Source organism: Triticum aestivum, chromosome 6A (assembly GCF_018294505.1).
Source record: "Triticum aestivum cultivar Chinese Spring chromosome 6A, IWGSC CS RefSeq v2.1, whole genome shotgun sequence".
NCBI classification, from domain to species: domain Eukaryota; kingdom Viridiplantae; phylum Streptophyta; class Magnoliopsida; order Poales; family Poaceae; genus Triticum; species Triticum aestivum.
The window spans coordinates 83,759,158-83,771,857 of NC_057809.1; the positions used below are offsets into that span (position 1 = coordinate 83,759,158).

At 45.6% G+C, this 12,700-nt stretch overlaps 1 protein-coding gene and 1 non-coding gene across 2 annotated transcripts; both read left to right on the top strand.

Annotated features, from left to right (window-relative positions):
• The first annotated feature begins 2,244 nt into the window (after positions 1 to 2,244).
• Positions 2,245 to 3,690, top strand: LOC123130349 (uncharacterized). Its single transcript, XM_044550263.1, has 3 exons — positions 2,245 to 2,384; positions 2,476 to 2,712; positions 2,804 to 3,690. The coding sequence occupies exons 1-3, from the start codon at positions 2,331 to 2,333 to the stop codon at positions 3,545 to 3,547; spliced, it is 1,035 nt and encodes a 344-aa protein (XP_044406198.1). The 5' UTR covers positions 2,245 to 2,330; the 3' UTR covers positions 3,548 to 3,690.
• Positions 3,691 to 4,075: 385 nt separating this feature from the next.
• Positions 4,076 to 4,147, top strand: TRNAH-GUG (transfer RNA histidin (anticodon GUG)). The gene has a single exon. It is a non-coding gene; the product is annotated as a tRNA-His (tRNA).
• Positions 4,148 to 12,700: the final 8,553 nt, after the last annotated feature.

A 12,700-nucleotide genomic window follows, 5' to 3' on the forward strand; every position in this document is an offset into this window, starting at 1 on the left:
CGACGGGCAAAATAAAGTTTTCACCCTGTTTCCAGAGCAGTTTGTGATTCACAAATCCCAATTACCACATATGATTTATCTATTTGGTCGTTGTTTTAGAAATATTGACCTCTTAGGTTTGTATTAAATATTTTATATCCTTTTTCACATCGGAACCCCTCTTTATTCATTTGAAACCAATGTTACATCCTTTACAATAAGGGGAACGATCGATGGTCGGGCATCATCAATTAAAACACTAGAGGGTGAAAAAATTGCTACGAAAGCAAGTTCATGTGCTATCGTATTTGCTGCTCTATGCCAGTGCTCTATGTGCGAAAAATCTCTCAACATGTGATAAGAATAATAAAAAATAGCCGCTCCATTTCCTGAGAAACTGCCCCACTTCTTGCATCACCTCAATGACGTCTATATTATCTTAGTTCACCAGCAGCCCTTTGCATCCCAAGGACTGCGCAAGATTAAGGCCAAACTTCAGTGTTATGGCTTCTGTTGATAAAAATGTTGGAGCACCATTCAATGAGGCTATTAGCTGCAGTAATGAACTTCTGAACCAAATCTTGCAAGATAGTTGCGACTGCAAGCCGCGCCAACATTGAGTTTGACGTAACCCCTAGGAGGAGCTGACCAACCATCGCGCCTGACAGAGGCCCTCGACGAGTAAGAAACATAATAGCTGGATACCAAAGCTCCGACTACCATAGGGACCTATGTTGGGGTATGAGTATTCTCGTCATGGACTAGTTTTCTACTCTGCACCGGCACACTTCGATAACATGGTCAACTTTTCTCAGTCCAAGCACTTGCGGTCACTGATGCGACTGGTGAAGAAGAAACTACAGGGTAGACTCACGCGAGTGATCAAATTTGCATGCATGTTTCATAATCTCCTCGAAGCCCAGAGCAGACCAATGTTGTCTAAATCTGTCTTGCCACGTACGGCACAACGGTTGCACCTTGATATGTCTATCAGGTAATGTAGCGCGACATGGCAAGATACCATGTAAAGATATCGAGAGGAAAATCATCGCCTTCACTAAAGAGTGCAACTTCCATAATTTCTCCCGTACAGGGTTCAAGTTAGCAGCTCGAATTTCATTCACACTCACAATTTTATGTCGAATTGACGTAGACATTTTGCATGGTATGCTATCCGTACCAAGACGGTGCCCAATTTAGTCAAATTTCATGCAATAAAATAATCCATCTCATGAACCAATAGAGGTATTGAAAGAATGCAACGTGCATCTACCTCCAAAATGTTTCACCAATCAACTGTTCGCCCCACTCGCCAGTTGTTGGATCGATAAAATTGGATGTTAATAGAGAGTGGCGTTTTGGCTCCTAGGTGCATATGCACCCATTGTCGAAATCCAAATTCTTCTGGTAATAACCATCCTTGAAGGAGACATAAATATCCCATGCATCATTTTATATATTTATAATGTCATCATCACCAACTTTCCATACATGACCATGTTTCACAGTTTCTTCTCCCGTTAAGATGCTCTGTCAAGTATAAGACGACCTTTTCTTTGTCTTTGCATTTGGTAATTCTTCATAAAGATATTTTTTCTCTTGGCGATGGGCATAGATACACACAAGATTCTGGGTTGTCAATTACTCATCTAAAGCTTGGTTTGTCAAAAGCGCCATGTTGAAGCAGTGAATTTCAGCCGCAGAAAAAAAAAGAAGCAGTGAATTTCCTGAAACCCCATGCTCCCTGTTGTTTTTAGGTGTGTTTGGTTCACGAACAAAGTGGGATGAAATGTTATGGTTTCATTCTACTAGAATGGATCGGTTCCATTCTTCTGTTTGGCAGGAGCGACTCGAAGGAATGCAATTGTTACATGTTGGTGTTTGGTCTCAGAGATATGATAGAATGAAATTGTTCATCTCACCTCTTTCATTTATGTACAAATTGTTCATCTTCACCCGACACAAACACAACACACGGCCAAATATCTTATCCACTGGTAGACATATCCCTGTTTCCTTAACCGAAGATCCGCTGTCCTGGAAGGAACTGGAATACATCGTCGTTTCGGGTTTTCCGCGGCCTGTGCTCTTCTCGTGACCCCACGTGCCTGTGCTCTTCTCGTGACACGTTGCATGCCACACGTCGACCGACCACCTCGTTGCGCGCCACACCATGTCGGACCCAGACGCTTCCGGCGGCCACGTACCCGAGCACGTGTAACGGCGTAAGCGAGCTCACCGCCGTCGTTTAAGAGAGCATCCGCCGGCCGCACCAACCTCAGCACGAACACTTCACTGCATCTTCATCATTCACACTCTGCAGCGAGGGAGCGAGCAAGCATTGAAGCGCCATGGGTCAAGGCACGGAGGTGAAGACGAGGGAGGACCCCAAAGTGGAGATCCAGGTCGATCAATCGATGGATCTTAATCTGAAGCAGTTAGTCCTCTGCAGTAACAATGGCGATGGCGGCTGATTGATGCAAGCTTTGCGTGCAGGAGAAGGGCGAGGTGTTCTTCTTCTACCGGCCCAAGGTGGACAAGGAGGAGGCGCACAGCCCCGACGACGTGCAGCGGATGTACGTCGTGCTGCGCCCGGAGTCCGGCCCCGGCCGCGCCGTCGAGGAGAAGCAGGCGCCGGACTCCGGCAAGGAGGGCAAGAAGAGGAAGACCCGTCACGGCGGCGATGAGAAGGGCCAGGCGGACGGCGGCAACGAAGGCGGCCACGGGAAGGAGGTGGCGAACGAGATCGTTCATTCTCAGATCTCTATACACGTCTGAGAAATCTGCACATCACTTACTCGCCGATTAATCCTTTGCATTGCAGGAGGTTAACGTGGAGGAGAAGCCGCTGCTCCGGCTGATCGTTATGGGGAAGAAGAGCCTGCCGGACCCGGCGAAGCACGGCCGGCCGTTCTGGGGCTACGTCGACCTCGTCACCACCGACGTGGAGGACATCAAGGACGCGCTCAAGGGGGCGGAGTACGACACGGCGACGCGCGGCAAGCGGCACCTGGCCGCGGCGAGGGCGATGGGCGAGGGCGTGTACCGCATCCTCAAGCACGAGGGCCGCGGCGGCCGCCCGCACACCCACCTCGTCTACAAGCTGGAGCTGCCCTCGCGCGGCGGCGGCGGCGACGAGGGCGGCGTCGGGGAGCCGCAGGAGGCCATGAACGTGGAGCCGGAGGCGTCGTTCCTGGTGCAGATCAAGAACCCGGAGCAGCGCGGCGGGGGCAGGGGCGGAGGCGGAGGGTTCGGCGGGCTGCAGGGCAAGCGGAAGGCCGCGTTCCCGGAGCACCTGCAGGGGCGGTTCGGGAGCAACCGCTACGCGCCGGCCGACCCGCCGGACCTGCTCAACTACGAGGGGTGCGAGCTGCTGCTGATCTCGGCGTCCGACGACGTCGAGGAGGAGCTGGGCCTGGAGCTGCAGACGGAGACGGAGGAGGAGACTGAGGAAGGAGCCGGTGACGGCGGCGAGGGCGGCCGCGCCGGGGCCGGGTGCTCGGACCTGGTGAAGATGTTCGGCGAGGTGGCCGACGTGAAGCCGCTGCTCAGCGGGAGCTGGGACTAGTTTAGCTCAACTAGCAGCAGTGCAGTAGACTACGTAGCGAGGTTAGCTAGGTAGGTTACAGAGGAGGCCATGTTTTAATGGTTGTGTAGCTTGGCAGAAGCTCGCTCTGCAGTTCTGCAATTGTGACGCGAAAATGCTTCACACACGACAGTGTTTGGACGATAACTGCACGATCGAGGGATCCAGCGGCCGCTGCTGGGCTGTGCTCGACATTCTTCGGCTGGATTTAACCGTCGTGCACAAGTCGTCCAAACTTTATCGTCCCCATAGCACTGCTCATTGTGACGCGTTGTTTCCATGTATCGCATGTATCGCAGCAGTGTTCGACTTAATTTACATCGCTTGTTGAAGTGTGATATTGTCCATACTGGAGTATCTGGTCATCTCGATTCAGGTTTAGGTTTGGCATTGGTTTATGTAGAGCTCAGGGAGTTTTAGGTTTTTGCTATTGCAAACACGCAATCCAAATCAATCGATCACTTGGCAAACTATGGATATATAACAGTTATTATGAAAATAAGCATCAAAGTGGCTGTAGTTTAGTGGTGAGAATTCCACGTTGTGGCCGTGGAGACCTGGGCTCGAATCCCAGCAGCCACATTTCTCTTTTTCTTTTCCTTTTTGCATTTGTATCTGTTGTTGTCTTTCAAATATTGATATTTTTGGGTTAGTATTTTAACTATTTCCTACTCCCTCCGTTTTAATGCACTGTGTATACTTTTTGTCAAAAGTAGGAAACTATAAACTTTGGCCATGTTTATAGGCAAAATATGTACACTCAAAAAATAGCAAATGCATATCTTTTTCCCAGAAGATAATGACAGCAAATGTGTATCACCGGATACATCATCATGTAAATTTTATGTTGTATATGCTTGAAATTATATACATGAATAATTCTTTTCTATAAACAAGATCAATTTTTTTTTGCTTGGTTCACATTTCTCTCTTTTTTTTTCCTTTTTGCATTTGTATCTGTTGTTGTCTTTCAAATATTGATATTTTTAGGTTAGTATTTTAACTATTTCCTACTCCCTCCGTTTTAATGCACTGTGTATACTTTTTGTCAAAAGTAGGAAACTATAAACTTTGGCCATGTTTATAGGCAAAATATGTACACTCAAAAAATAGCAAATGCATATCTTTTTCCCAGAAGATAATGACAGCAAATGTGTATCACCGGATACATCATCATGTAAATTTTATGTTGTATATGCTTGAAATTATATACATGAATAATTCTTTTCTATAAACAAGATCAATTTTTTTTGCTTGGTTCACATTTCTCTCTTTTTTTTCCTTTTTGCATTTGTATCTGTTGTTGTCTTTCAAATATTGATATTTTTAGGTTAGTATTTTAACTATTTCCTACTCCCTCCGTTTTAATGCACTGTGTATACTTTTTGTCAAAAGTAGGAAACTATAAACTTTGGCCATGTTTATAGGCAAAATATGTACACTCAAAAAATAGCAAATGCATATCTTTTTCCCAGAAGATAATGACAGCAAATGTGTATCACCGGATACATCATCATGTAAATTTTATGTTGTATATGCTTGAAATTATATACATGAATAATTCTTTTCTATAAACAAGATCAATTTTTTTTTGCTTGGTTTGATTTTTCAGAAAATCCAACACATCACATAATAGAACGGAGGAAGTATTTGTTATTGCTTAGAAATAGACCCTGAAGCCAGACGGACATGTATTCACACGTGTTTTGCCATTTATCCACACGTCACAATTCTTTTTTTTTACGGACCAACCTTTGATTGAGATGGTTAGGTGGACAGTGGTATCCTTAACCCATCAGAATTCAAATCTTGGTGCTCTATTTATCCTGGATTTATTTCAGGAATTTCGGCAATACGCTTTCAGTGTGAGAAGACGTTCCCGTCGACTACGAGACGCCTACGATGATTTCATAAAATCTTAAGATGATATGCCGGCTCAGTCTTTCGGAGGTGCTCATAGGGGTAGGGTGTGCGTGTGTGCGTTCATATGGGTGAGTGTATGCGCGTTTATATGAGCGCTTGCGTCTGTACTGTGTTCAAAAAAAATATTGATATTTTTAGGTTAGTATTTTAACTATTTCCTACTCCCTCCGTTTTAATGCATTGGGTATACTTTTTTGTCAAAAGTAGGAAACTATAAACTTTGATCATGTTTATAGGCCAAAATATGTACACTTAAAATAGCAAATGCATATTTTTTTCCCAGAAGATTTACATGATGACAGCAAATGCGTATCACGGGATACATCATCATGTAAATTTTATGTTGTATATGCTTGAAATTATATACATGGATAATTCTTTTTTATAAACTCGATCACTTTTTTTTGCTTGGTTTGATTTTTCAGAAAATCCAACTCATTAATCCAGCAAAGTGCCCAATCCAATTTAGCAAGTTTTGTCCGCTATCAGATCAGGAAGCAACACGCCAAATCCTTCATGTGGAGCAACAAGTGTTTGATGCAAAATACTTGGGTCTACCAACTCCGGAAGGTCGCATGAGTCGTGGTAAATTCCAGAGTCTTCGGGCCAAACTCACACAGTGTATATTGCTTTGGGGTGACAATAATCAAGCACAGAGTGGGAGAGAAATCTTTATCAAGTCGATCGCGCAAACAATACTGACATATGTTATGGGAGTTTTTAAACTTCCATTATCTGTTTGTGATGACCTATCCAAGTTGATCCGAGACTTTTGGCGGGGAGCGGAAAATGGGAAGCGCAAAACACATTGGCTCAGTTGGGATAAGATGATCAGATCAAAAGGGCAAGGTGGAATGGGATTCCGAGATATGCGCATTTTTAATCAGGCACTACTGGCTTGTCAAGCTTGGCGGTTGTTGCAAACACCGGATAGTCTGTGTGCACGTGTACTGAAGGCCCGATACTACCCATAAGGAAGCCTACTAGACACTGTGTTTACAGGGCAACGCTTTTCAACTTGGTCTGCTATCTTATGGGCTGGAACTTCTCAAGGAAGGCATGATATGGCGCACTGGTAATGGTGAATCGGTCCGCATCTGGCGTGACAATTGGATATCACGTTCGTCCTCGCTCAAGCCATTTAGCACTCGAGTGAAAGGATCGATATGGTTGACTAGAGGGGGGTGAATAGGCAACTAACAATTTTTAGCTTTTCTTTAACAATTTAAACTTTGCATCAAAGTAGGTTGTCTACATATGCAACTAGGTGAGTAACCTATATGATGCAACAAAGATAGGAACACAAGCAAGCAAGAGATATATCACAAATAAGCTTGCACAAGTAAAGGCACGAGATAACCAAGAGTGGAGCCGGTGGAGACGAGGATGTGTTACCGAAGTTCCTTCCTTTTGAGGGGAAGTACGTCTCCGTTGAAGCGGTGTGGAGGCACAATGCTCCCCAAGAAGCCACTAGGGCCACCGTATTCTCCTCACGCCCTCACACAATGCGAGATGCCGTGATTCCACTATTGGTGCCCTTGGAGGCGGCGACCGAACCTTTACAAACAAGGTTGGGGCAATCTCCACAACTCAATTGGAGACTCCCAACGACACCACGAAGCTTCACCTCAATGGACTATGGCTCTGCGGTGACCTCAACCGTCTAGGGTGCTCAAACACCCAAGAGTAACAAGATCCACAAGGGATTAGTGGGAGGAATCAAATTTCTATTGGTGGAAGTGTAGATCGGGGCCTTCTCAACCACCCCCGAGCAAATCAACAAGTTTGATTGGCTAGGGAGTGAGATCGGGCGAAAATGGAGCTTAGAGCAACAATGAAGTTTAGGGTTGGAAGAGGTAGTCAACACGAGGAAGAAGACACCCCTTATATAGCTAAGGAAGAAAAACCAACCATTATCCACCTACCAGCCCGCGACCAGCGGTACTACCGCTCCAGAACAGCGGTACTACCGCGAGGCCATGTGGTACTACTGTGAGGAGCCGTGGTACTACCGCAGCAGCAGCAGTAGCTAGGGCAGACCTTAAGCACATGGACTGAGGATGGTACTTCCGCAGACGCGGTACTACCGCTCCCCCTTGCGGTACTACCGCAAGGCACGGAACCCCAAGCCTGGGAAGAGCGTGGATAACAGAACATCCGTGCCTACTTCCGCTGGAAAACAGATGTAGCAAAAATCCGACACAGTACTACCGCAGAGGAGCGGTACTATCGCCTGGCAGCTGAGCTAGGCTACGCACGATACTACCGCGCAAGGGATGCGGTACTACCGCGGTAGCGCGGATGTAAAAAATTACATCTGCCCCTACTACCGCGAGGGAGCGGTACTTGGCCTGGGGGTCATGGTACCACGGCTCCAGAGGAGCGGTACTACCGTGGGCACCCGCGGTACTACCGCACCACATCACGATACTACCGCTGGTGCCTACGGTACTACCGCTCACTAGGGAGCAGTACTACCGCAAGCCAACACAGCAGCCAGAACAAGGTAAAGAGATAAAAACGAAGGATACTCCAAGGTGCAGGGGAAATGAGGGGACTAGAAAGAAACGTGTACGTGATGATTCCACCCGAACCTTTCCGACGCGGACCCCTTCTTAATAGTACGACTTTCCTATGACTCAAATCCACCAAAAAGAAACGTAGAAAAACACTGTCTTCAATAGTCTTCGAGGGACACCAAACCGTCTTGTGCCTAGCGAAGAAACGTCTGGGAAACTCAAGACACACGATTAGTCCGCAAACACATTGTCATCAATCACCAAAACACCTTAGGGATAAATATGCCCTTACAATCTCCCTCTTTTTGGTGGATTGATGACAATACGAGATTTGCACAAGGGAAATAATATTAAGCAAACGCAAACCCCTCCTCTCTAGAATATAGACGGTCCCCCTAGATGTGTGCCAACTAGATGGGTGCTTTGGACTGCACGACACACATACTAGAATCAAAGCTCCCCCTATATTATAGAGACAAGGCATATATCTTGCAATAGTAAGGCTAACACTAGACAAGATAGCACAAACATAAGCTCACTAAGATAGAATAGAATGCATATGTCTTACACCATATGAAGGATAAGTCTCAAAGGCACAAACCAAACAAAGGCAAACGAGGTCCAAACGACAAAGCAAATACACCAAACACGACATATGACTCGCAAACACGCAAATCCCTACTCTCTCTCCCCCCCTTTGGCATCGAGACGCCAAAAAGGCAGAGAGGACACCTACACACACGGGATGGCTCAGGCAGAGAAATCATCCCAATGCTCCTCGTGCTCCTCGTCAGACTCGGCGGCGAGGACGGTCTCCTCGATGTCCTCCTCAGAACTAGTCCACTTGAAACCTTGCTTCGCCATCCATGCAGCCTCTGGCGTGATGGCATCCTCAGAACCGCTAGAGACATCCTCTCCAAAGAGCCTCATGACCTTCTTGTCACGGCGACGACTCTCCTTGGATGCCACGTGAGTCCTGTACTGCCCCTTTGCCTGCATGCAGAAGAGAGTCTTCATCTTGTGCTTCAACTTCTTGGCCCACGACGGCTCAGAGGAAGGTGGGGAAGACCTAGCAGCATGGTCCTCGGCAACACCCTCTGCACCAGCCTCCTCCTCACCAACAGCCCTCCTAGCAGCAGACGCCTCAGCACGAGTAGTAGTGTTGGCCCAGTTGGGCTTGACACGGAGACTGATGGACTCATGCCGAATCCAGTCTAGAGCAAGGAACTCATCACCAGGGTACATCTTCTCCCAAGTCGTGGAGATCAACAGAAACAGGTATGGTCCATAGATAGGTACCTTGCGGGTGTACACCGTAAACCTAAACTCACACCACATGATGTGTGAGACATCAAGTGGCTGAGTCTGAGACGAAGGTGCCTCCGCACACAGGAGCATCATGTCCACCAGATAGGAATGAACTTTGTCCTTGTCGCCAATGCGAGGCATCAGAGTGTTGCGGAAGATGCGATGCATGATATCAAGAAAAGAGTTCAGCACCCAAGTCGACTTGCCACTGGGAAGTACCTTCTCAACATAGTACGGCTGAAGCAAGTTCTTGTTAGCAGACTCAGAATTGGCATGGGGCCGAACACCAACGGGTGTGTGAAGCTCGTCATCAGGAACGTGGAGCAGACCCATGAACTCCTTCTAGGTAGCAGACAACTGACGGCCATTGGTCATCCAGGTCATCCTCCGCTCATCCCTGGGGTGAAAGTAAACTCAGCCAAAGAACTGACAGATAAGCTCAGGGTCATAGTCAAGGTGGAAGGAGATCACAGGCTCAATAGCGAACTGCTCCACCAAATCCAGAGCTTCTCCAAAATACTTGATACGTCTCCAACGTATCTATAATTTTTGATTGCTCCATGCTATATTATCTACTGTTTTGGACTATATTGGGCTTTATTTTCCACTTTTATATTATTTTTGGGACTAACCTATTAACCGGAGGCCCAGCCCAGAATTGCTGTTTTTTGCCTATTTCGGTGTTTCGAAGAAACAAAATATCAAACGGAATCCAAACGGAATAAAATCTTTGGGAACGTGATTTTCTCACCGAATGTGATCCAGGAGACTTGGACCCTACTGCAAGGAAGCAAAGAGGTGCTCACGAGGGTAGGGGCGCGCCCCCTGCCTCGTGGGACCGTCGGTGCTCCACCGATGTACTCCTTCCTCCTATATATACCCACGTACCCCCAAACGATCAGAACAGTAGCCAAAAACCTAATTCCACCACCGCAACTTTTTGTATCCACGAGATCCCATCTTGGGGCCTGTTCCGGAGCTCCGCCGGAGAGGGCCGTCATCACGGAGGGCTTCTACATCATCATAGCCTCTCCGATGAAGTGTGAGTAGTTTACCTCAGACCTTCGGGTCCATAGTTAGTAGCTAGATGGCTTCTTCTCTCTTTTTGGATCTCAATACAATGTTCTCCCCCTCTCTTGTGGAGATCTATTCGATGTAATCTTCTTCTTTTGCGGTGTGTTTGTTGAGACCAATGAATTGTGGGTTTATGATCAAGTCTATCTATGAACAATATTTGAATCTTCTTTGAATTCTTTTTTGTATGATTGGTTATCTTTGCAAGTCTCTTCGAATTATCCGTTTGGTTTGGCCAACTAGATTGGTAGTTCTTGCCATGGGAGAAGTGCTTAGCTTTGGGTTCGATCTTGCGGTGTTCTTTCCCAGTGACAGAAGGGGCAGCAAGACACGTATTGTATCGTTGCCATCGAGGATAACAAGATGGGGTTTATTTCATATTGCATGAATTTATCTCTCTACATCATGTCATCTTGCTTAAACCGTTACTCTATTTTTAACTTAATACTCTAGATGCATGCTGGATAGTGGTCGATGAGTGGAGTAATAGTAGTAGATGCAAAATCGTTTCGATCTACTTGTCACGAACGTGATGCCTATATACATGATCATGCCTAGATATTCTCATAACTATGCTCAATTCTGTCAATTGCTCAACAGTAATTTGTTCACCGACCGTAGAAAACTTATGCTCTCGAGAGAAGCCACTAGTGAAACCTATGGCCCCCGGGTCTATTCTCATCATATCAATCTCCATCACTTTAATCTTGTTTTGATATTTACTTTGCTTTTACTTTTTACTTTGCATCTTTATATCAAAAATACCAAAAATATTCTATCTATCATATCTCACTCTCGTAAGTGACCGTGAAGGGCTTGACAACCCCTAATCGCGTTGGTTGCGGGCAGCTATCACTTTGTGTAGGTACGAGGGACTTGAGCGTGGGCTCCTACTGGATTGATACCTTGGTTCTCAAAAACTAAGGGAAATACTTACGCTACTCTGCTGCATCATCCCTTCCTCTTCGGGGAAAACCAACGCAAGCTCAAGACGTAGCAAGAAGGATTTCTGGCGCCGTTGCCGCGGAGTCTACGCAAAAAGTCAACATACCAAGTACCCATCACAATCCCTATCTCTCGCATTACATTATTTGCCATTTGCCTCTCATTTTCCTCTCCCCCCCAATTCACCCTTGCCGTTTTATTCGCCCTCTCTCTCCCTATCCTCCCTCTCTATTTGCCTCTTTTTGTCCGCTTGCTTTTTGTTTGCTCGTGTGTTGGATCGCTTGCTTGTCGCTATGTCTGAAATTGGGGAAGTTATCGCTGATATGGGCAATAACAATATTATGGAAAATTTTGATGCTCCTGCTGAAGAACCCCGTACCTACCATACTAAAAGATTTTGAATCGGTAGTGGTAATATTATTGGAAAATGAGTTATCCAAGATTTCTTTACTTGTGCCGGTGCTTTGCCCTCTATGGGCGGTTCTATTCTCCATAGAACTAGTAGTCTTGCGGATGCTATTGCCATGCTTATCGTTGACCTTGAAAGACAATTTATGCATATGCACCCATCTATACAAAGAATTTTCCTAGAATTTTCTAATATCGAGCATTCTTCTGTTAAACGTGCCGCTACTATCTTTTTGGCTCATGAATTGAGATTTATAATAAAAGAAGCCAAAGAAATTTTTGCGCACTATAGGGTGGACGCTGGCCGTCCTCCCATAGAATCTATCCTTTTTGATCAAGAAGAAATTATGCGCTTTCAATCTCTTGACTATGTTGCTTTCAGTGAAAACCTTAGAAAAAAGGTGCCAATCAATATTTTAATTGATAGAATCTCTGAACTTAATGATGATTTGGCTATTCGAAATAATGAGCTAGGATGCTCTCTTGAGTTTAGGCTGACAAGGTTCTGTCAAAAGAATGCTTATAATGATGAATTGGTTGTGGAATACGAAGGGCCGAAAGAGGAACCTATACCTCCCAAAATTGATCTTGGGGACTTTTGTCCTATTAAATTTAGCCCTTTTGATTACTTTTGCTTGCCTCAAAGGAAACTTGCTGCCGAACATAGAGAATATGAAATGAGTTTTACCGATTTATCTTATTACTACGGCACTACCTAGATCTATCCTCGCTTTTATGCCTAGCTAGGGGCGTTAAACGATAGCGGTTGTTGGGAGGCAACCCAATTTTATTTTTTGTTTTTTGTGTTTTTCTTCTGTTAGGGAATAAATAACCCATCTACCCTCTGTTTGGATGTGGTTTTGTGTTTTAATTAGTGTTTGTGCCAAGCTATACCTATTGGATCTTCTTGGATGATAGTTATTTGATCTTGCTGTAATTTCCAGAAACTTTGCGTTCA